Here is a 25,821-nt window from a genome sequence, read left to right as displayed (position 1 = left end):
TCCCCACTCCCTGGACACACACAGACCCACAGAGTGGCAGGCCACCAGCAACCCTCCACCAAAGACTGGCCCCCACAGTGATGCTTGCACCTGCCTGTCCCACAGCAGCTCTGCCACTGGGCTCACCTGCTATGATGGAAAGACTTCAGCTTTGGCTGCAGCAGCACAAACAGCACCACGAGGAGGAGAATGAGCGCCACGGAGCTGGCAGTAGAAGCCACTATAGACAGCGTGGGGACCCCAAGTGATGTGTGGGTGTCTTTATCTATAAAAACAAGCCATCATCAGAAGGGTTTTGTACCCAAATACACAAAACAGCTGACGGGCCCCACAGCTGATCTTGTCAAATGCCTCCTGAATGAGGCAATATAGACATCCTATGGACAGGGTCATTTCAGGAATAACAGCTTACAATGACCTATATATACACAGTTCTCCTGGAAAAGGACCATTTCCCTATCCTGTTTCCTGAATAAAAATTCCCTTCACTTCCAATCTTTGAGGTCCATCTGATACATAAACTCACTTAACACTAGAGATTTTACCTTTATAAACCACTTTGATCCCATCCTCAAAAGCAAGTTTGTAAACATGGACCATTTAACTGGGCACATCCTTCCACCATCTTAAATTCTACCTATGTTCTCCCCAAGTGGCAGGATTAGTTTACAGAAACTGGGCTGTAATAAAACCTTGTCTTAAGATCCACAGCTTTAATTGTAACTCTCAGGTTGGTTCCCACCCACTTGTGGGGTGTCGTGAGTTAAACATGCTCTGGTCTTGAAGCCTGAGTGGGAAGCACAAAGATGGGCATGTAACACACTTTCCTGCAGTTGGCTTTTCCTGTCATGCAAGACAGGAGGAAGCAGGAAGGGTGGGAAGTCTTTTGTCCAGCTGGTCTGTAGCTCCATTCAAGGAAAAATGAAATGGAAGAGACACTAGAGAAGTATTAGCATTGTGCTCACTGTGAGAGCAGAACATGGCCAAGGATCACCAGCACTTGGTCAGGCGAACGAGATCTTGAACATCAAAGGGGCTTTACGGAGCACGGCAGATGGCTCAATGAAATGCAATAGGACATGCACCAGCAACCTCAAGTATCTTCCATAAAGACATGAAGACCCAAGAAAGGGAGGCTGCAGAGCATCAAACGGGTCTGGGCTGCACCACAGCAAAGGGTGCTCTGGAGGAAGCATGCATTGTGTCCTGTGAGTTAACAGAAAGCAGAACCCCAGCAGCATCCCTTTTCCAACTGCCAGACTGACCCTCGTTGAGACGGCAGCTAATCTCCATGGCTGGTTTCCACTCGCCATTCTTACACGTCAGGTATTTGTAATCGCCCTTCAACATGTAGCCTTCAGCACACAGGTATTCGATGACACTGCCCGCTGTCAGGGGGTCTCTGCAGGGCCGGGGGTGGCAGATGTAGCCACCATTCTCTGGCTCCGGTGGTAGGGGGCACACTGCAAAGACAGGGAGAGCGCAGGGGTACAGTGGTGAGGTATACAGTAGGAGTCTGCTCTCAGTGACACAGCTCTGAAGGCCTCCACAGGAAACACAAGAGGAGCAAAGAACCCTTTCCTTGGAGGAGTTGTTAACCAAACCCTGGAAACTCAGGCTGCCACTGACAGAGGGGAAGTACACTGGCAACAGGGGAAGTGTGGCTGCTTGCAACATTTCCCCTCCCTCCCCACCATGCCTTAAGAGAATTCCATCCATAAATTAACGGCCGACTCTATAAAGTCTTGAACCTATAGAGATCTAGACATAATATGTTTTAATAAAGCCTGTATTATGTAATAAAGTTTGTAACACACACAATAAATCAGAGTGAAAGGAGGTAAAATGTTGGCCTTGTTTCCACTATCAATGTCAGAAAAGACTCCATAATATAATAAAAACATGCACTCTTGGCCTGAGAGGGGATTTCTGATGGATTCCCTGGGAGGCTTCCCAAACCCCCTGTGCATCTTCCATTCTCTGACTATAGTAGTCAATGGCACCACCTGTCTTTATCCCGTAATAAATCCCACATTTTTCACTGATATACAGGACTGCCTAGTTTCAAAAGCACCTTCACCTCCTATCTTATTTGTCCTGACAACTCTGTGAGACAGCTATCATTACTCTCCTTTGAAGATGAAGACACTGAGGGCCACAAAAGTTAAGTGACTTTTAGCCAAGCTTATAGCAGGGTAAATATCAGGCTTGGGGTCACATTCAAATCTTTTGATCCTAAACTTCTGCTCTTTCCACTAGCAGACACTGCTTCTACCCCATGAGGAGCACGGCCTTTAAGGGGTATGGGTGTCAAGGTTACCTCCCCTTTGCCCTCTTGAAACTGGTTAGGGAGATGGCAGGCAGTGCCCAGGTGTGGTGGGAATGCTGACAAGTTGCAGGAATGGTAAGTCAGAGGATCTGGAAGGTCTGAGTGACCCTGAGGAGGAAAAGGACAGCCTCTGATTCCACTCTGGACACACACTGCAAAACTGAAGTCCCCAGGTGGTGGACTGCTGGGCATTACCAGCCAAAACAGTAAAAGTGGGGGCACTAAAGAATCCCTGTTTGGAATGTTGGGCGAGGTAGAATGGCCAGGCAACCATGAATGCACTAAAGACCAAAAGTTTTCTAAACGAAATTCAATTTTGCTGACGAATACCCTGCCCCCATCCTGAATATCACAAGGACATCTGTATGAGAATAAGAACGGTCGTTTTCTTTTTCTCATTTCCTCTAACAGGCCTGGAGTGACTGGGAGTCACACCGCAGTGCCTGACTGTCCAAGATAAGGCAGTTTCTCATCCATAAGATGGGCAGACCACACCACCCTGCGGCTGTGCGCTCACAGCCTCTCTCACCCATGCCACTTCTTTCCAATCTACAAATGGCTGTTAAGCAAGCTGATTGCCAGCCAGGTTGGGGAGCGGACACCAAATGAAAAAGAGATGATGGCTCCCTACCCTCAACTTGCTTATCACTTGAGATGGGGAGAAAAGACACTTTTTCTTTTCTTTTTTTAGGTGATGCCACTAAAAAAAATGCTGTTAACAAAACAAAGCTGGGTAGGTGCCACAGGGATCCAGAGAAGTCTGGCAGCTTCTCTGAAACTAGGAGATGAGCCCCAGTAAGCTCCCCCGAGTCCCCTCTAAGAACCCAACTTGTCCCTATTCTACTCCACCACCAGGGTCTTGAACAGGAGGAAGACAAACACAAACACTCCTTCTGGTGCTCTTTAACTTTGGCTAAGTAGTTCAGAGCACTGGCCAGCTAGATTTCCAAAGAAACCTCCGCAAACTGCTTTAGCCTTTACACTTTCCCTCTTTTGTTCAGGGCAGCAGGCCTGCCACAGATCTCCCTGACTTACTCCCTGGCTCTCCCTGGACTGTGTCTAATTGGTTCATTTCCTCGGCATAATTAATGCTGAGCACCCCAGGGCAGCTCCTGAAAGCAGGCAGGACCCACGCACAAGTCCAATGTGCTGGGAAGGATAGTCTCAGGGGAAGAGCTGCTGATTCTAAAGCCACTCCTGCTTCGCTGGGTATCTCTTTCCATAAAGCGCACATCTCCACAGAATCTTTGAGTGGGACCCTGGAGGTCACCTAGCACTCATGATAAGTCAAAAAAAAAAAAAAAAAAAAAAAAAAAAAAAAGTGAGGCCTGCAAAGAAGTGACTTGCAATTCAGTTTCATTTCAATTCAACTAATACTTACTGATTCTGAGTAGGGGGTCACTGTGCTATGCTCTGAAAAAGGATAAAAATATAAGCACCTCAGGTCCTTCTTGCCAAATAGGGATATGACCATTAAGTGCACACATATATTTAAAAAATCATTCTCTTTATGGTTTCTGGTTTAAGGACATTTTCTCTACTCTGAGGTTATAAACATACTCTCCAGTATTTTCTTGTAATGTTTTAGGGATCAGGTTTTTGTTATTTAAAATACTTATACAAAAAAACAAAACAAAACAAAAAACAAAAACCAAAAACCAAAACAAAACAAAGAAAACAGACTCATGGGAAACATACACGGTATAAAATTCAAAGAGTACACAGTGAAAAGCAAGCCTTTCTCCTGTCCCCTGGTCACTTGGTTCCTCTCTTCAAAGGCACTGCACCAGTTTCTACCACATTCTTCCAAAGATACTCTATATACAAATTTATTCTAACACATGTCAAATAATGTGATTTGTGCCACAAGTGACGAAGTTCAAAGCAGGAATAGGGGAGCCTAGAAAAGAATTTCCGAGGAAGGAGCATTTCAGATGGGGCTTCACTTCATCAGGAAGGGAGCTGATAGTTTGAAGTAAATGCACTGAAGTGGGAAAATGTAGGTTAAGTTCAGAGAACAGCAAGTAGCCCAGTTTGGCTGGGTTGAATAATTTTTTAAAAGTCCAAAAAAATAACATGAAGAGTGATGAAATCATGTTGTAGAGGACCTTCCTTGCAAAAGGAGATATTTATAATTATAGTCAAAGAAAAGGGGAAGCCACTGAAGGTTCTTGAGAAGGGTAGCATTATAAGAAAAGCAAATTTATAATTTGATGTAAAGGGACTAGAGGTAAGAGAGACCCCTTAGATTATGTCAACATTATAGCAATCCTAGTATTGATACAGGAGCTAGAAAGAAATTATTTAGGCAGATAGCGAGGGCAAAAGAGTCCTCAGCAAGGTTTCCCTTTTAAGGAAAAGCAGCCTCAAAATCATTTCTTTTCTAACAAAGAGCAGCCTGAAAAATCGAGCTGCATAGATGAGCAAGCTGGAAGCTTGCACAGGTGAATGCCAGCAGCTGTGCCAATAGAAAAGGGCTACCTGGAAGCCAGGTATGTTCAACGTGGAAGCTCCATCTTCCCTTTTCTTTGTCACCACGTGTACAGTAAGGACCAGGCAACATGGTGCCCACCAGGTAGAGAACTTATCTGCGGCCGGGCGCGGTGGCTCACGCCTGTAATCCCAGCACTTTGGGAGGCCGAGGTGGGCGGATCACAAGGTCAGGAGATCGAGACCACGGTGAAACCCCGTCTCTACTAAAAATACAAAAAATTAGCCGGGCGCGGTTGTGGGCGCCTGTTGTCCCAGCTACTCGGGAGGCTGAGGCAGGAGAACGGCGTGAACCCGGGAGGCGGAGCTTGCAGTGAGCCGAGATCGCGCCACTGCACTCCAGCCTGGGCGACAGAGCGAGACTCCGTCTCAAAAAAAAAAAAAAAAAAAAAAAAAAAGAACTTATCTGCATAACAAAAGATTAGGGTGGGACAGCCAGCTATTCTACAACTATGCAAATGGCACACCTGGTCCAACCAATCTTTCGTCCCCTATGTAAATGGTCTCCTCAAGTTCATCTATAAAACCTTCTTCATTTTACTGCAGAAGTGGCAATCCATTTTCTCTGGGATCCCTCTCTATGCAGAGAGCTCTTCTCTTTCTTTTGCTTATAAAACTTCCACTCTTAACCTCACTCTGGTGTGTCTGCATCCTAATTTTCCATGGCTGTGGGGCAATGAACCTCAGGTTCAGACAACACCACTTCAGTATGGCAAAATAAACTGAGTACAAAAATTCTTTTATGCCCATCTATGAAGGTCATAGAAAAGAAATAAGTTGAAGTATGTCATAAGATGCTGCTCCAGGTTCAAAGAAGAAATAAGGAGACCTAAGAAGAAAGGGTCCCCCCCAAAAAAAGGCAAGTCATTTTAAGACACTAAGAACATGTGAAAAGGCCGGGTACAGTGGCTCACACCTACAATCCCAGCGCTTTGGGAGGTCAAGGTGGGCAGATCACTTGAAGTCAGGAGTTCGAGACCAGCCTGGTCAATATGGTGAATCCCCATCTCTACTAAAAATACAAAAATTAGCCAGGTGTGGTGATGCACAACTCTAGACCCAGCTACTCAGGAGACTGAGGAACAAGAATTGCTTGAACCCATGAGGCAGACGTTGCAGTGAGCCGAGATTATACCACTGCACTCCAGCCTAGGCGATAGAGTGAGACTCTGTTTAAAAAAAAAAAAAAGGCCGGGCGCGGTGGCTCAAGCCTGTAATCCCAGCACTTTGGGAGGCCGAGGCGGGTGGATCACGAGGTCAGGAGATCGAGACTATCCTGGCTAACATGGTGAAACCCCGTCTCTACTAAAAATACAAAAAACTAGCCGGGCGTGGTGGCGGGCGCCTGTAGTCTCAGCTACTGGGGAGGCTGAGGCGGGAGAATGGCGTGAACCCGGGAGGCGGAGCTTGCAGTGAGCCGAGATCACGCCACTGCACTCCAGCCTGGGAGACACAGCGAGACTCCGTCTCAAAAAAAAAAAAAAAAAAAAAAAAAAAAAAAGAAAGAAAGAAAAGAAAAAAGAAAGAAAGAAAAGAGAAAAGAAAAGAAAAAGAACACGTGAAAAAATACGATCCTCTTGACCAAGAGCAGAGTCCTGGCCAACGGCAGGTGTTGAAGAGGACCCTCTCAGTGATGCCTGGGAAGAACACTAAAAAAAAAGCAAAACTCACATGGCAAAGAAATTGCCCAAAGGCTTCCAGAAGCCACAGTCTAGGCAAGAAACTGTCTTGATCTGTGCACCAGGATCATTCTCTGACAATTCCAGGTCAGCAGAAGGAAGCTCCATACTTAACTCTGGGAAGGCAATGAACTCAACTGATGTGGCAGTTTCACATAATTTTAAAAAGAAAAGGAGAAAGCCAGACAATTTTACAGGGGGGAAAAAAAATCAATGAATTATCTTTAGCTTCCTCTGCTTTCCATTCTGTCCCACAGCCACTTAGGCTTTCAGTGAGCACAGGGAGTGCACACGGTAGGCATTCAGTCAAAGTCCACCCTGGTAACAATTCAGATGAGACGCAAAATGATCTAGTTGATACTTCCATCACCTCCATCGCCTCAGCCTGACACCCTCAGCAGAAACTAAGTGCTGAGGACCCTCACCAGCCCTTTTAAAGGTTCCCTGCTTTTGTTGGTTTTGCAGGCCAGCCTTTCAGAAGGAGGAGGCAAATTAAAACAAAACAAATTTTTACAACATTCCAAAACAAGCAAAGCAAAATAACCTCCAAGAAAGGCCCCCAAGGTCAAAGCACTCAATTTAACAAACAGAACAAAATGGGGTCAAAGCATTCAATTTAACAAACAGAACAAATACTTGAGCTCCTACGAAACAAGGTGTGGAAAGTAGGGAATATAAAGATCAGTGTAACATGTGTGCAGCCTCAAAGGGATTGGGGTTGAGTTGGGGAAGGTTACATTTAAATTATCTAGAGTGCATTTTTTGTTTGTCTGTGATGAGTCTGGCCCTGTTGCCCAGGCTGGAGTGCAGTGCCGATCTGGGCTCACTGCAAGATCTGGGCTCACTGCCTCATGGGTTCAAGCAATTCTCCTGCTTCGGCCTCCTGAGTAGTTGGAACTACAGGCATGTGCCACCCACCACACCCGGTTAACTTTTGTATTTTCGGTAGAGACAGGGTTTCACCATGTTGACCAGGCTGGTCTCGAACTCCTGACCTCAAGTGATCTGCCTGCCTCGGCCTCCCAAATTATTGGGATTACAGGCATGAGCCACTGCACCCAGCCCCTTTACTTTCCTAATCAACTTGTTTTCACTTTACTCTATGGACTTCCCTAAATCATTTCTTGTGTGAGATCCAAGAATCCTCTCTTGGGGTCTGGATCTGGACCTCTTTCTGGTAACAGAACCATGCCCCGTCAAAAGCCTACGACCTAGAGAAGACAGACATGGTCACAGCCAACTCTACCCTAAACCAATGAAATGTAAGTGTTAAATGTGACACAAGATGCTCAAATATGAGCTTTTCTAATAGCCTGGGGTGTCTTTCTGGCCAGATGATCATTCATCTGCACCCAGGAAGGTTAAGAGCCTGAGGCAAATAAGAAAAAGTAGAAACTGAGGAGGAAGGAATGGAAGGAAATCATAAACCTAGCACAAAGCTGTCCAAAAGAAATATAACATGGCTACAGATGTAATTTAAAATGTTCTAGTAGCCAATTAGGCACATAAATGGAAACAGGTGAAATTAATCTTAATATTTTATTTAACCCAACATATGAAAAAATACATGACTGATTACATCACAACATGTAGTCAACATAAAAATTCACTAATGAGGCCAGGCGCGGTGGCTCAAGCCTGTAATCCCAGCACTTTGGGAGGCCAAGACGGGCGGATCACGAGGTCGGGAGATCGAGACCATCCTGGCTAACATGGTGAAACCCCGTCTCTACTAAAAAAATACAAAAAACTAGCCGGGCGAGGTGGCGGGCGCCTGTAGTCCCAGCTGCTGGGGAGGCTGAGGCAGGAGAATGGCGGGAACCCGGGAGGTGGAGCTTGCAGTGAGCTGAGATCCGCCCACTGCACTCCAGCCTGGGCGGCAGAGCGAGACTCCGTCTCAAAAAAAAAAAAAAATAAAAATAAAAATAAAAATTCACTAATGAGATACTTTATATTCTTTTTCTCATAGTAGTCTGTACACTTATATAAGAGGCATCTGAATGAAAGCGACTCCATCTTGAATAGGGGCTGGGTAAAATGAGGCTGAGACCCACTGGGCTGCATTCCCAAGAGGTTAGGCATTCTAAATCACAGGATGAGACACAAGATACAGGTCACAAAGACCACACCGATAAAACAGGTTGGGCAGAGAAGTTGACCAAAATCCATCAAAACCAAGATGGTGATGAAAGTGACCTCCGGTGTCCTCACTGCTCATTATATGCTAATTATAATGCAGTAGCATGCTAAAAGACACTCCCCCACCATAGCCATGACAGTTTACAAATGCCATGGCAACACAGGAAGTTATCCTATACGGTCTGAAAAGGGGAGGAACCCTCGGTTCCAGGAATTCCCACCCCTTTCCTGGAAAACTAACGCATAATCCACCCCTTGTTTAGCATATAATCAAGAAATAACCACAAATATACTCAGTCGAGCAGTCCATGCCACACTGCTCTGTCTGTACAGTAGCCATTCTTTCATTCCTTTACTTTCTTCATAAACTTGCTTTCACTTTACTCTGTGGACTCGCCCTGAATTCTTTCTTGTGGGAGATCCAAGGACCCTCTCTTGGGGTCTGAATCTGGACCCCTTTCCGGTTACACTTATAGCACATCTCAACTCAGACTAAACACATTTCAAGTTCTCAGTCACCACATGCGGCTGCCTAGTAGTGGCTATCGTAGTGGACAGCAGAGTCTCAGTGAAGGAGTCCTTGGCCAACAGTCAAGAGGATAGGTCTGGGGATCTGAAAACAGTGGAAAAGGTTCAGAACCACACCACAGGGCATGAAATGTGAGGCTGAAGATGTGGAAAGGAGGAGGCATTTAGCACTGAGGGTCTCTTTTTTTTTTTTTTTTTTTTGAGACGGAGTCTCGCTCTGTCACCCAGGCTGGAGTGCAGTGGCGCAATCTTGGCTCACTGTAAGCTCTGCCTCCTGGGTTCACACCATTCTCCTGCCTCAGCCTCCTGGAGGGTCTCTTAAAGTTTAGAAAAGCACTGTTTATGTGCTTATTCTCAAAACCCTTTCTTATATATAAAGGTTATATTTCTACTTCTAATCTTCAATGGTTTGTAGAAGCAAAGAGATCCAGAGAAAAAGCAAGGTCAATACAGAGAACAAAGGTGTTTAAATGTATATTTTTGTTTGTTTGGGACATAAGATAAGGAAAACAGTAATTATTGCGAACAGATAGTTTATTACCTATGCCAAGTACTCTTCTGAGTTCTCTCTCTACATGAAGCAGGTACTATATTTTCTCTGCTTTACAGATAAGGACAATAAGGCTTAACTGAGTTGAGTGATCTGCCTCAAGCCACACATTTGTAATTGGCAGGGCTGGATTCACCAGGAACTCTGGCTTCTAAGCTGCAAGCCTGACCACTAAGTTAAGCAGGGCCTGCTGAGGGGTGCAGGGCATCAGGAAACCTGCCAGGTTCTGTTCTGTGGCTCATTTCCCCCTTTGATGTGCTCAGCCTGCAGCTTTGGAGACATCCAGCTACTGTATACAGCATAAAAAAGAAAGTTATACCCTAGTTTGAACAGTCTTTTTCTAAGGGAAGGTGATTCCCCTAAAGAAAGCCTCCCAGGCAAGTTGGAATTGGAGCATTCCAGACAAATACAAAGAAGAAAAAACAAGTGATCACATCTGATACGGTCAAAAGGTTTCTTCTGAAGCCTCCTAATAATAACAGCTCGCGTTCACTGACTATATAGGCCAGGCACTATCTGAGCACTTTACATGTGCAACTCATTTAAGCCTCACAAAAAACCCTCTAGAAACATAACACTGCATTACACAGATAAGCAAATTGAGCCAGGGGTTGAGATACTTGCTCAATTTCACCCAGCAGGTGGGTGGCACAGTTAGGATTTGAACCCCAGAAGGCTGTATTCCCACTCCACAGCACTGGGCAGTATCAGAGGGTCTCAGAGCCAGGCTTCTGCCACACCCATAATCTGTCAAGGAGTCAGACAGCACAGTCCAGTGACAAGGACAATCTAGGTACTGCCCATAGACTCTGGGCCTCAGTTTCAATCCACGAAGGCCCTGAACCAGATCACCTCTGAGATCTCTTCTGACATTTACAAATGTGTCTCAAGTTGGCGGGCCTCACTACCTCCCCAAGGTTCCTTCACAAAAGTCCCGCAACCACTGTGGTTTTGGATACTGCACAAGGTGTTAGGGGCTAGAGATCATCCTGTCCATGCAGAAACTCCTGCATCGGGACAGATTCCTGCTGTGGATTTGTGGTGAGAGCCGGAAAACAGGCAGGAGTCCCATTACTTAAGAGATACCTGGAGCTGCTCTGGTCCATGGCTCTGCCCAGCCTTCTGGCTTCCTGACCCCCGCAAATAGTGAAGTCTAAAACAGGCTGCAGTGAGAGGGAAGTGAGATGGTTTCTCATGCCATTTGCAACCTTCCTCTCCTATGAGACAAATCTTCCCAGCAGTCAGACAGGAAGCCTATTGTCCAGCCAGGATCCCTTTTCTCATGAGAACTTCCCACTCACTGGGGGAGAGCCAGCCTGCAGTAGCTCAAGCCTTTTTCAGGGTGTGGTACCAGAGCTGGGGTGGGAGAACACAGGGAGAAACCACCCATGGCTCAGGCTACCTCCTGTGGCTCTTCCCGGGCCCCCACCACTGCCTTCCTAAAAGAGGCTCAGCCTAAGCCCTCCTCGGAAGATCAGCAACAGACAGGTGGGACAAGCCTCGGACCTGTCCATCTTGTTTTAGGTCTGGGCCCCTCAGTTCCTCCCTGTCACCTGGAGTTTTCATGTTTGAGGCACAGGTTCAATAAAAGAAAGTGCTTTTGGCACCTAAGCCTCTGAAGTCCTTAGTCATTCAGTAAAAAGCACTGTTTCTCTCCCAGCCTAGAAACCCTGACCTGAAAGCACATGCAGTCAGCTGGAATCCCACCCATCTCCAAGGTTCCAAGGCCACCTTCCCAGGCATGGCCAGAGAGAAACAACGAGTAGCACAGGGTGGAGCTTATCAGCTTGGGCTGAGACTTACACTGCCTGGGGTTGCACATGGCTCCAACAGTTACCCACTGGGTAGTCCTGGGGAGATCTGCCTATTCCTCAGTTTCCTCATTTGTAACATGGGGATTCAAAAGGTTAATCACAACTATGCAGGTAAAGTACCTGGTAATGAGTCTGTCACACACTAAGTGTTCAATAACAGCAGCTTCATTATTCCTCCTCTGGGTTCCCTTTACATTGTCTTCACTCCTATTTGTAACCTATCACCATGTTGCAGTCTCTGCAGGTTTTCTCACAGGTTGGTCCTTCCTCCATTTCTCCACTAACCACCAATTTGCACACCTAAGCCACAGGGCAGAGACTTGTTCTGCCCATTTTTGTATCCCTAGTACCTGACAAAGAATCCAGCAGATAGATGCTTAGTAGAAAACCAACGTGATTTGCAAAATTTTGTCATTTCAAGACACTGTCTTGTTTTCAACTGCAATGAGCCACAATGATTTTTTATTTGAGATGAGTCAATAACAGACAACGGCAAAGAGAATCCCTCTCCAGCGTACAACTTGTGTTCTCCAAATTGGTACCTAACTGTGAAAATACACTGCCTACCTAACAGGACCAGAGCCACATGGAGTACTAGCATGGTCTTGGGGGTCAGACAGATGAATCTGGGTTTGACCCAGGGGCCTGCTCTGCAGCCTTGTCAACTGCCGTAACTCCTCTGAGCCTCAGTCCTTAGCAGCCAATATCCAGCTCCACAGGTTTTTTTAGTGGACTAACAAAACTGCATACTTGAAAGGGTCTTGTACCATGCCTGGCACATTATCAGGCACTGATAGATTTTCATGTAGCAAACTAAACCCTTATCTCTGATTTTTGGAATGGGCAAAGACTTTGGTAAAAAGAAAAAGGATTATTTCAGAAATTTCTGGATATTTGGAGAGGTGGCAGGCAGAAAACAGAGCAGGGTAAGCACTTTGGGGGATGCTGTTTGCTCTCTCCTTGTTTCAGCTCAGTAATAAGCCAACTCCTTTTTCACTTCCCCTTCTCGACAATACAGCCCAGGCTGCTCTTGGCTGACAAATGGACTCCATATGGCCTGTTACCCTTTCACCTCCTCTTGTTCTTACAGCTCAGGGACACAGGGAAACAGGCTGCCAGCTGGGGTTGGGCACCCCTCCTCCTCCCACTGTTACGACTGCTACAAGGAGGGGCAGGAGGACCACTCTCCTTTATCCTGCTGCTCCAGGTACAGGGCTAGGCCACTCAATGCCCAAAGCCACTACCACCGCTAGGTCAGTACAGTGACCTACAGAGCAGAGCCCACAGCTGTCTCCTACCTCCTCCCCCAGGATGGTGGGATGACACTGGAGATAGGGAGCCAGGCTATTCTACCTGTATTAGCAAGTGTTACTGTTTCCCTTGACAGTGGCAGTTAAAGGCTTAAGAAAAAGCAGAGAATGCTTATTTTTCCCTCATCAGCAATGGTCACTTCTTGTTCTCATCTCCTTTACCATATTACCTACCTGAGCTAAAGGATGTGTTTGCTCTCCCCTCTCAGAATTCCTCATCTCCCAGAGGAGGTGGCTGGTCCTCTCAAGAAAGGCCCAGATGGCTGCTTAGGGCAGCTCAGAAGGAAAGCTGATGAGCAGGTGATAACTGACTTAGGAGTCTGGCTTAGAATTTAAAACAGGGTTGGACTCTTGGGTACAAAGACCAAAATTGTGGTTTTGTTTCCAATTCTACCATCTAATGGTAACTCCTAATGCTAAGTACAGTGCCAGGCATACACAGCAGGGCCTCAAGAAACACACAGTCAAATTTAAAACAAATTTAATGATCTATGTTGCCGAAAGGATACAAGTAAGGGAGAGAATTAACATTTATCATCAGGCACTGCACTGGTACTTTAAAAGCGTTATCCTATTAAATTCTTCCACCCTAGGAAGAAGGTGGTATAAAACTTGATTTGTTCAGAAAAAACTGAGGCTCTGAAAAATTTAGTAATGGACTGAGGTCACCTGGATACTAAGTACTAGAGTCTGGATTCAAACTCTGGCTGGCCCGTCTACCTATTATAAGGAAGCTTCTTGATTTTTTCTGATACCACCAGAAAAAATTTACCCCAAGACCTACAAAGTGTAACATAGGGGTGGGATACATATGGACAAAAGCTGCTATAATTCCTCTCTGGAGAAGAATATGGCCTGGTAAGTTTAGCTGTACCCAGATGACTCAGTTCATATCTCAATTGGGGCCACATTTTTCCAGAGAAATGGAGAGAAAAGGCAAGACAGTTTCCTTACTAATTTCTGTGTACTACACACAATGGAGCTATTTAAGGATCACAGACACCAAAGCTGCAAGTGGGAGAAGATACGCGGGCATTTTCAGCTGAGAACTGACTTCTTTTTTTTTTGAGACGGAGTCTCACTCTGTCACCCAGGCTGGAGTGCAGTGGCACAATCTCAGCTCACTGCAACCTCCGCCTCCCGGGTTCAAGCGATTCTCCTGCCTCAGCTCCTGAGTAGCTGGGACTACAGGCGTGTGCCACCACACTGGGCTAATTTTTGTATTTTCAGTAGAGACAGGGTTTCACCACGTTGGCCAGGATGGTCTTGAACTCCTGACCTCAGGTAATCCACCCGCCTCAGCCTCCCGAAGTACTGGGATTACAGGCGTAAGCCAACATGCCCAGCTGAGAACACAAGACTTGTAAGAGGGATATGTGAAAGGAAGGTTGTCACTAAATGCAGAATGGGGATGTGACCTGGAATTAGAGGGCTGCCTTTCTGCCACTGCTCAGAGCACACGAGGCCACTGGATTATCACTGCCAAAGCCTGAAATAAACAGCCTCTGCCACATACCCCCAAACAGGGGGTCAGGCAGTGTGCTGATTCTCTTAGGCACTCAACAGGCCACTGCTATTCACAAAGGCCTAGACAACTGCAAAGAAAGAAAGGAAACACCAGTAAACTCTAGTTATGGATGGTAACAGAAATCCACTGAGGATGCAATGGTCCAAAACCAGCAAACACCACAGGTCTTTGAGAAACACTCACTAGCAGTTGAGGGGTAGAGGTCTGAATGGGTTTTTTGTCGTCGTTGTTGTTTTGAGACAAAGTCTTGCTCTGTTGCCCGGCTGGTGTGCAGTGGCGCGATCTCGTCTTGGCTCACTGCAACCTCCGCCTCCTCCCAGGTTCAAGCAATTCTCATGCCTCAGCCTCTTGAGTAGCTGCGATTATAGGTGCATACCACCAAGTCCGGCTAATTTTTTGTATTTTTAGTAAGGACAGGGTTTTGCCATGTTGCCCGGGCTGGTCTTGAACTCCTGACCTCAGGTGATGCACCTGCTTCGACCTCCCAAAGTGCTAGCTAGGATTACAGATGTGAGCCACTACGCCCAGCTCTGAATGGTCTTTTCTGAAGAAGGAGATGTGACTGGATCTAAGGCATGCCATGAAGTGAGACCTGTGCATTCTGAGGGGCAGGGTCCCACCATGAGACAGGGACTACAAATACAAAAGAGACAATAAAAGGTGTGTGGTTTTTTGGTGTGGGGGGAGGAGGCTGGATGAAGCCACAAGTCTCATCTCTATTGCCTCTGAAACAACAAGCCTAAGGAACCCTGGACTTGCTGTGCACACACAGGTGGAGCGGAAGTTACCAAGTCCATTGACCTAGATATTCTTCCTCCTCCATCTTGTGCGGGATGAGAGTCTCTGTTTTGAACAATCTTAAACCACAAAATTTTAAATCAGCTTCTCTCAAATGACCACCACAGGAAAAGCAGTTTGCCATGCCTTCTCGATTTCCTTTGCACTTCCCTAGAGGGGAACTTTCACCAACTGATTCTGGACAGTGAGGAGTCAAATCCCCCTAGGAGTTCTCTTCTTCACTATTTTGAACTTTTGTATCTTGCTCAGCATACAGTGCTCCTGGAAGATTCCTCTGCTCCTCCTACAAGCTTTCTCTGTGAATCCTTCCCACATGCTTTTCTCTGAGGAAGCCACACTTAGCCTCTTTAAGGATCTTCCAAAACAACATGAATGCATTCAAGCCTGCTACAAAGTCCAAAGAAGGATGGATGCGTGGCCCTGAAGGTCTAGGACTTGCCTTTGATGTTAGCCTGTGTACATACTGGTCAGGCTCTAGTAAAACAAAGTAACCTCAAAATAGTGAAATTTGGGCCTAAACTAGCTAACAGTCAGGAGTAGAGTCTCAACCACGCTTATTTATCAGGGTGAGGACCATGGCCCTGTCACCTGTCATGGCCTGTCTGGCTCTTTGGACCCTAGACTCTCACAAGCCACTTTTGACTGACCAGTCTGAGATGCCTGGTCAGAAGATAATGCCTCAGACAGCTTCACACACACTGCATGTTGGTAGATAACTATGTCTAAATGCCCCATTGATGTACAGAAAATACCTTTAATCTCTTGTCCTCCAGACAGCAGGTTTAATAACTTTCACTCAAAAGAGAGTAAAAAAACATGGGCATGGTGGCTTAGGCCTGTAATCCCAGCACTTCGGGAGACCAAGGCAGGTGGATCACTCGAGACCAGAAGATCGAGACCAGCCTGGCCAACATGGTAAAACCTTGTCTCCACCAAAAATACAAAAATTAGCCAGGCGATGTGGTGCACACGTGTAATTCCAGCTACTCGGGAGGCTTGGCACAAGAATCGCTTGAACCCAGGAGGCGGAGGCTTCAGTAAGCGGAGATCGCGCCACTGCACTCCAGCCTGGGTGACAGCATCTCAAAAAATTAAATAAATTTTAAAAAGCATTTCCGAGTGCTGATTCTTATTCTCGCCGGGTTTCACTTTCCTAACAAATTCCTTCATTCATTTAATGAATTTCTACTAAGCACTAACTATGTGTTAGGCTGGTGCTAGAAATTCAAGAGCAAATAATACACATGGTGTGCCCTTGAGGAGATTTCAGTCTCTTTGGGAATACAGATAAGGTGCCCCAACAGGATTAAAATAATAGTAATATCTACTGTTTCTCTTCCAGAATCCATGTAAGGATTATATTTATCCATTCATTCTTCTTTTTTTCTCTTCCCTCAGCTTAATTTTACCATTCATTTTTTCCACAAGTTTTTACTAAGTACCAAAAGCACTGCGGCAGGCAATGAAGGTAGGCAAGTGGAAAGATAAAAAGATATTGGTCCTACACTCTAGGAGCTTTCTAATAAATGACTATAATGGACATATGTTAGAAATCAATATGGACTACAGAAAGTTCTGAAGAAGGATTAATCCAATGGGGAAGAGACCAAAGAAGATTGTAGAAATGGTATTAGAGCTCCAACTTCAGGGGAAGTAGGATAGTGAGCACGGGATAAAGGATTCTGATGGCGATAAAGTAGAGTGAGAAGAACCTGGTGGGAGAGATATAGGCACAAACAAAGGCAGAGAAGCAAGAAGAGGTGGTATGTGTATGGAGAAATTAGCAAATGTTTCCAGGTTTAGCAGGAGATAACTAAAGATTTAGAAAATCAGGCTGGTGCCAGAAGAGGGTAGGCCCTGAATGCAAGGCTAAAGAATGTGGAATCTTGGGTTCCTCTTCCATGAGATGAGATTTTAAGGACACTTCTAGGCCTATAATGCAAAGCCATGTTTTTCATAATAAAATGAAAGCCTGCTAAATACTACCAATCCCACTGAAGAAGTTGCCCATATAAATCTGCCTACATCCCCTGGAAACTATTTTCCAATGAGCTGGATGTGCTGACAGGGTGGAGTTGGGGAAAGGGGAAGAAAACGGAAAACCCATTGCGAGTTTTCCAGTGCAGATTGATCATGCCTCTTGAGTTTGCCTAGGTGAGAGGTGACAGGAAAGAACTAAAGGGGTTGGAGCACACAGAAAAGGAATACAAAGATATCTTGTGGTCAGTTTCTTTCCCAGGGTTCTCTCACATGGCAGCAGATGGCCTATCCCTGGAGGACTGGATCCAGAAAGCAGCTGCTCCCAGGTCCTGGTTCTAACAGCTGGGGTCACAGGTCCTCTATGCACAAGCTGAATGCCAGAAATCAATGGGTCCCATTGTGCCTGCATGCATGCGTGAGCTCTCACGTCCAGGCTCAAGCTCTATAACTGCTTAGAACAGAGGACTGGGAAAAATAACACTACACACTTTGAAGGACTACATTTGCAAATTAATCGAAAGATAGAGTATTATACAATCCAATTTTATTTAAATTACCTTGACTTTGCTAGGTAACTACTAAGATGCTAATTATTTGGGAGATAGAGGGTCAAGAGGGAGGTGGAAGAGGAACAGATGTAGGGCAGATCACAATCAGAGGCTAATCAGTGAATACATCTAGTCCTCCTCTTTCTGCCCAATGCAGAATGGAGTCTGGCTCTACCACAACAACCAAAAAGCAGGCTAGATGTTTCATGTATTAGAAAAGGGGATACAAATTCATAAAACAATGTATGTGTACACAGAAGAGTATAACTGTATAATTACATAATTAGGCACATTATAAAGTATTTATACTGCTGAGACTAAAAGCCCCTACTCAAAGGCATTCCACCAAAGTTGAAAAGGGAAAAAAGAAAAGAAAGAAAGAAAAAAAATCATCTAATTGCAATCTTCCACAAAGCCAGACATCCCCAGCTGGTGCCACAGCTGAATTCTCTTAATTAACATGTTGTAATGGCAAGTATGAAAGACACTGTATGCTTATCAACTCCATGTCATGGCCAGCTAGGCGTGGGAGAAGCCCGCACTACTGCTATAATTAGAGAGATTTTTCTCTTTTCTATTATAATAGTACCCCAGAATGTGGTATGTTGGTTAGTTTTTCTTAAAAACTTTGTCGTTTAAAGCACATACATAACAAGTTTACCCAGTGAGGGATTAAGACTAGAGAGTATGAGAAAGTTCACAGTCTAAGAGCCGGTTTACTTTTTGGTTGTTTTCTCTTAACTCCCCAAACCTGGGGTTTTAAATTATAAAAGGCTAGCAATGTTTGAGCAGGCCAGCCTTTTAAATAAAAGCCCATGTGACAGCTTAAAATCATAGGCTAGGCGCGGTGGCTCACGCCTGTAATCCCAGCACTTTGGGAGGCCGAAGTAGGCAGATCATCTGAGGTCAGGAGTTCGAGAACAGCCTGGCCAACATGGCAAAAACCCAACTCTACTAAAAATACAAAAATTAAGCCAGGTGCAGTGGCTCACACCTGTAATCCCAGCACTTTGGGAGACCAAGGCGGGCAAATTACCTGAAGTCAGGAGTTCGAGACCAGCCCGGCCAATATGGTAAAATCCCGTCTCTACTAAAAATACAAAAATTAGTCAGGCATAGTGGTGGGTGCCTGTAATCCCAGCTACTCAGGAGGCTGAGGCAGGAGAATCGCCTGAACCCAGGAGGCAGAGGTTGCAGTAAGCCAAGATTGTGCCATTGCACTCCAGCCTGGGTGACAAGAGCGAAACTCTGTCTCAAAAAAAAAAAAAAAGAGAGAAAGAAAAAAAATTAGCTGGGCATGGTGGCAGGTGCTTGTAACTCCAGCTACTCAGGAAGCTAAGGCAGGAGAATCACTTGAACCTGGGAGGTAGAGGTTGCAGTCAGCCAGGATCATGCCACTGCATTCCAGCTTCAGCAACAGAGCAAGACTCTGACTCAAAATAAAATAAAACAAAATCATAGGCTAAATGTATCTAAATAGAATAAAGATGGCAGAAATTAGCATATAAATGAGTACAATATGTGGGGAAAAGTACTAATTAATACGCGAAGAGACTAGGTCAATGATATGGTTTGACTCTGTGTCCCCACCCAAATCACATCTTGTAGCTCCCATAATTCCCACATGTTGTTGGAGGAACCTGGTGGGAGATGACTGAATCATGGGTGTGCGTCTTTCCCGTGTTGTTCTCATGATAGTGAATGGGTCTCACAAGATTTGACGGTTTTAAAAACGGAGTTTCTCTGCACAAGCTCTCTTTTTGCCTGCTGTCATCCATGTAAGATGTAACTTGCTTTTCCTTGCCTTCCACCATGAGTGGGAGGGCTTCCCCCACCACATGGAAATGTAAGTCCAATTAAATCTCTTTCTTTTGTAAACTGCCCAGTCTCGGGTATGTCTTTATCAGCAGTGTGAAAACAAACTAATAGTCAACATATAATGTATACTCAGGGCTCTGGAAGGGCCTTTTACACTTACAAAAAGGGTTTTGTTTTTGCACACCTGTTGCAGGTAGTCCCCCTACTTCCCTAGCAAGGAACCTCATAGTCAAACAATAGGTCTACATATTATAAGAAAGTCAACTCAGAAAGCCCACAAAGATAATAAAATACCTAATTATAGCCTGCCTTTTAGAAACAATCTTGGACAACATAACCCAGGTTATTCTTTGGCTATGTGTGTTTTTTCCTCTTCGCAACTGAGCAGGGCTGTTGACTTAGAAAGAGTGTTCAACTGATACTGAAGATTTCTCACTTCTGGCACATTCATTGAATTTAAAAATCTTTCAATTCTATCAACTTTAGAAGACCTACCCTTACAACTACCATTAGTAATTTCATTTGTCCATTTTCAACTCATCCTTACAAAATCAAGGTCCAATAATGCAAGTTACCGCTCCAGCACACGCGGCTGCACAGAGGGAGCTGGCGAGGCTGCTCAGAGTGTGCTGCTGACTGGCAGGCAGCCACACCACACAACAGCTCAAGAGGTTCTTTCTCAGCTGCTGCACAAAAGTCCAAATTCATTACACAAAGGCAATCGGGGTGTCGATTTACAACGTACCAGAGTACAGGCTGTTCCTACGACAAATGTTTAAAAGCAGACTGCTTGGAGCTGCTTCAGAATCCCCACTACCTCTACCCGCTCACCCCCGACCACAGGTTTATAAAATTTAGATTTCTTGCCCCTTCACTCTCCTGGCCCTAAAGGCCCGGAATCACTTTGGTGAACCCAGAGAAAACATATTCTTAGGTAGGCCCACATACAAATGAGGAAAGTATCTAGGCTCCAAAATCTCTGGCACTCAGCAACACACACACCTGCATTTTACAAAGAGACCAGGACTGCATACAGGGCCCCAAGGTTTGCACTGAATCAAGGGAAGTCAAGCTAGTCAGCACCTGCACAAGCCTGTTACTCAGAATGACAGCTCATCCTGGGTTTCCCCGAACTCTATGCCTTGTTGATGGAAAAGACTTGTCAAATGTGCAATCAGGGCCCTGAAGTCTTTGCAGATGCCTCCAGCCAGACCTTGCAGTGGAATGATATTAGTAGCACAATGGTTTCTTCCTCAACGGGGAACAAACATGGCCTATGGGAAACAATGAATGTGTCTCATGCACTCTATGCATGTGGGTAATGTCCTTTAGGGCTAGTCCATTTGTACTTGCAGCCCTTCCCTTGAAAAACCAAATGAAATCACCACCACAAAAAGACAAGCTGTAAGGCAACCAATTCTGAACTCTGGGTTTGCTGCTCTCTCTCAACCCTTCCTGAGTCCTCTCAACTGTCCCATCGTAGAAGGTCAGAGAAAAATGTGAAAATTTCCCGCTGTGACTTCTGCAAATGTGGGCAGAGCCACTGAAAGTCAGGCCTGTTTAGGGGGCACCCTGCTACTCAGCCCTAACAAAGTGATAACACAGAATGGTATGAACAGTTTATCTACCAGCAGTTTGAAACAGAGGAACAGGGACTTAGAGGCTTTAAAGAAAAGTGGGTAAGAAAGTGCTGGTCTTTAAGGGCAGTAACTTGAGGTGAAAGTTGAAGACTCAAGGCTCCAAGCTAAGTGTTTCTTCTTAGCTCTTCTGCCATAATGGCCCCACATCTCTTGGCAGGGTGAGTCAAGGCTAACAGTGGCGCCTCGGCCTGACATGCCCCTTGGCCTGGCAATAGGCTGAGCTGACCCCTAAAGAGGAACTGCTCATTCACGGGGCTACAGACATGATGTTTCCACTGGCCACACCACGGTCTGTGCCAGGGCACTTGGGGCAAGTCAGCTGGCAGTGGCAGGCCCAGCCCAGGGACAGCAGCTGAAATTGAAACTGTCATTCATTTTCTGACTATTAAGGAAACTGGGCAGTATCTCCCTTGGCAATAATTTACTCTCCCTACTTCTACTGGAAATTAACAGATCTTGGGATAATCATAACATGTTTATGCTTGTTTGTCCCCACTGATAGAATCTGACTCAAAATATTTTCCCAATTTCCATTTTTCACAAAGAGTCACTGCTAGATACATATTCTACTAAGAACACTTTTTGACTGATCCTCCTTTATTTTACATATCAAATTTCTTATTTAAAATCTTTAAGGGGGTCCAAGGCACAAAGGAAGGTAGTAACACCCAACATCGGCAAGGGTTTCAGGAAACAGCACTTTCATTGCTGATTAGGCATGAAGTGACTGGTGTCACCTGGACCTGGACAGTATCCCCTGGCCAATCTCATTCCCCAATGACCAGCAGAGGCTTGAAACCTGCTACACATTGTACCTGACCCCACTGGGCCCACCAGGGGACATCACTTCCACCTGCAGCAGGGCCTGATCAAAGCTTTACTCAGGATGGTGCCTGAGAGCTGATCCTACTCAGCCAGCAACAACCTGATGGCTCCAACTGCTGTGCCCTGCCAGGGGGACTGCAGAAGGCCACTGGGCCACAGGCACCATTATGGGACCACACTCACCCAAGACAAAAGAAGGAGACTTCTACCAGGCCATTTTCCCCTCCCACTATCTTACAGCATGATCTCCTCCCAAAACCCATGGACAGAGTTGGGGCTCCTTCCTGCAGCCCACCAGGAGGCATACTATAATTTACCCTCATATGCAAATCTTCCCCCAAAACACATTTTTCCTCATGATGATTTTCAGAATCTTCCAAAGGCTGCCAATTTCTTTCTACAAGTCTAAATGCTTCTGCTGGCTATGCATGTCTCCACACTTTGGCTTGTTCCATTTCTCCAACATCAAGTCCAACTAGGCAGACCCCACTGGCCTCACTCACCCATAATCATGGCCTCAGTTCAGCCTTCTAGCTCCTCTCAGTTCTTTCTCCTTTCTCTCTTCCTCAACATCCTCTAGTTTTTCCTCCATCAACTCAGACCCAACCCATAATGCAAGGCTCAATCTTAGTGCTCTCTTTTACAGGAATATCCTTCCTTTCTAAACAAAAGCATCTATGTCTACACAATCTAGTAGTTAAATACCATTTTGTTCACCATTTCTAAATGTGACATGGTCCTCTTCATGAATTCCTCAAAAGGGCAGAGCGCCCACCTTTACCATCCTGGGCATATTTAAGGCACTGGACAAATACCTGATGGTGTCCCTGTCTGGAAGGGCTGTTACCTCTCACAACATGTATAAACTAAATGCTTAAAAAGATCCCAGCTCTTGCTTCCCAGGGAGTCTCTCCTCCTACACCCCATTCCAGAACCCAGTCCTGGCAAACTCTGAGACTTCTGCCTGTAGACAGCCTGCATTTCAGCTCACATCAAAGCATGAAACAAAGGACTTCACAACACCCCCACCCCCCTTCAGGCTCCAGAGCTCTTCAAGGGCACCCTGTTTAAACAAGAGGTACAGTATATTTTTGGGAAATGATGAAGCAACTTCCCATAAGAGGAAAGTAAAAATTCCCCAAGTGAAAAAAAAAAAAAAAGCTTCTTGGAAAACAGAACAGCTTCCCTGCCAGGGCAGAGAGAAAGGATTTGACATCCAGGCTTTTCATCCTTGGCAAAGCCTGTTCTAGGAGAGACAGGGCTGCAGGGGAAAAAAGGGAGGCAACTTCTTATGACCAGATGTGGAACTCAGCATAGGTTTCAGAGTTGCAGGCTCAGCCAAACACTTCATCTGATATTGCCCAAGGTGCCACTGGGACTGCACCCTCCTACCTTCTCTTTCTCTTAGATGCCTTAAACAACAAATGTGATTATAAAAAATTAGGGGAAAATGTAATCTTATTATAGATAAACCAGAGCACTTGCTATTTAAAACAATTGCACAGTGACTTCTTCAGTGGATGGTAAAATCTTTTTTGCAATAACTATACTCTGTTTTTTTTTTTTTTTTTAATTGGGGAGAGTGTTAAATTTGTATTTCATACATTTGGTTTGATTACAAGGATTATTTTTCTCATATGTTCCAGAGGGCCTGGGTTCCAGGGGAGGAGACATGGGCAAAGTAGGGCAGAATGAGAAAGTTGGTACCATTCTGCTTGATATGCGAGGCTTACCTAATTATTCCTCGTATTTTACCACTTCTTCTTTCTTTTTTTGAGACAAGGTTTCACTCTGTCACCCAGACTTGACTGCAGTGGCATAATCATAGCTCACCACAGCCTCAAATTCCTGGGCTCAAATGATCCTCCCGCCTCAGCCTCCTGAGCAGCTGGGATTCCAGGCATGCATTACTATGCACGGCTAAATTTTAGAAATTTTTTTTTGTAGAGATGGGGCCTCGCTGTATTGCCCAGGCTGGTCTTGAATTCCTGGCCTCAAGTGATCTTCCCACCTTGGCCCCCCAAAGTGCTAAGAGTAAAGCGTGAACCACCCCACCAGGCCCATATTTCATTTCTCAAACTACTACTAATCAAACATTACAGCAACATTAGCAGTACTCTTCAAGTAACAAGACAAGCATTACCCACAAAGGAAACTTCTCTCTGATCCATGTCCATATGAAAACATATTTTTCAATAACATTTAACACAGTGTTTAACACAGTAACCCAGCATTTGTGAGTGCTCAGACCCTACTTCTTTAGCTGTAAGCCCTTTTCATGAACTTGAGAATTCATACCCACCTAGCCTGTTTGCAACAGACTAAAAGGCAGCATGCAACAGATCCAATCCTACCTTTGCATTGATTACAGCAATGTGAGCCAGGGAAATAATTTTTCCCCCATTTTATTATCTTACTTTCCCTACCTTTATAGCAACCATTCTCAATAACTAATGAAAGGGCTATAAAAAAGTTGCCAAAGAAAGTCAACTCTTTCAGATGTTAACAATGACATGAAGATTCGCCATCCAAGTCTCCCACTTCAGATCCCCCTACGGGGCCCTCCCCTTCTCTGGCCCATCTCAACCCTCCTATTGCATGCCACTTACGTCAGCAGTCTTCCAAGCAGGAGCCCCCTTGTCTCCACATCCATGTGGATTTCTGCTATAAAGCTCTTTCAGAAAATAAAAGTTAATCTGCTTAATTTGCATGTCTAACAGATGTCCAGGGTTTAGGGATTTTTATTTTTTTAGGCTGCTAAAGGGGAGGCAGGAGGCTAGGTGTGGCTAAACGGGAAAAACAGAGTACCATCCAGAATTCTTTCCCTGAGCAGGACCTTTCTGCAGACAGCATTAATGCACACATGTATTTCATGTACCATTTTTAAAATGACAGATGTCAATGTACTACTTTTTCAAAATGCACAATAAGTGAATTGGTGGTAGCGAAGGGTGAGGGACTAGGTGTTGCCATCAGACTGTTCAGTGTATTCCCTCCCTGTAGGCAAGGCATACTAAAAGACAATTTATTAGGATATCAACATCAGCTCTTAATCACAAAAAAGGTATCTTCCTTTTTTGCAGCTACTGAAGAATTAGGCTGCAAAACCACTAGGGCCAACTCTGTAAACAAAATTTATGGGTAAGAAACTTTTGGTGAAGGGATGGAGATGTATCAGCCTTCCCCTAACAAAGCGACAAGTGCAACAAAGACAAAGATAACTTTGCTGAGTCTTCATTTTGACTGAAAGGCTATCAGTGGGAAGACTAAAGGAATCATCTTCTCAGAATTCATACTTGTTGAGTTTTGTAGGGTCTGAGAGACAAAAAAAGATCTCCCCCAGCAGACAAAGGGTGAACAACACTTGAGTTGGAGGGAACAGCATAAGCAAGGCTTTGGGGGCACATACCACAGCATGCTAGCAAAATGAATAAAAATGAGATGCCTGGTGAGATTCCAGGACAGAGGATAGGATACAGAAGCGGCTGGCAAGAAAGCTGAAAGCACAGATGAGGGTTATATTGCTAGAAGAATGGACCTTACCATAAGTCTTATGGGTCCCTGAGTTTGTTTTCTTTTAAGAGGAGAAGTAGCATCATGCCAAGTATGAGATTCTGAGAGTTACTCTGGCAGGGTAGAAGACAGATTTGTGGGGAGGGGGTGAGAAAGACACTGGAGACAGGAAAACCAGTAAGAGCCTGGTGAGAGATGATGGAGCCCTGGATGTCAGCAATGTAATTTTTTTTTCTTAGAGGAGGCCATTGTTTATATCCTTGACTGCAGTTAACCAGCTAGCTGCCTATACACCTTCCCACCCCAGCACAAACACAACCAGGAGTAAGGGC

The 25,821-nt window shown here is 45.2% G+C and overlaps 1 protein-coding gene across 4 annotated transcripts in view; it reads right to left on the bottom strand.

Moving 5' to 3' along the window:
* SUSD6 (sushi domain containing 6) overlaps positions 1-25,821 on the bottom strand; it is a 105,402-nt gene that overhangs the window by 10,217 nt on the left and 69,364 nt on the right. For all 4 annotated transcript variants that reach the window (NM_001194447.3, XM_077938422.1, XM_015143938.3 and 1 more), the window contains 2 exon segments: positions 127-265; positions 1,266-1,463. In NM_001194447.3, coding sequence (NP_001181376.1) covers positions 127-265; positions 1,266-1,463 — 337 coding nt within the window.

The sequence above is a fragment of the Macaca mulatta genome, chromosome 7 (genome assembly GCF_049350105.2).
Source record: "Macaca mulatta isolate MMU2019108-1 chromosome 7, T2T-MMU8v2.0, whole genome shotgun sequence".
Lineage (NCBI taxonomy): Eukaryota > Metazoa > Chordata > Mammalia > Primates > Cercopithecidae > Macaca > Macaca mulatta.
The sequence above is the reverse complement of the archived record's forward strand: the minus strand, read 5'-3'. Positions and strand labels throughout refer to the sequence as shown.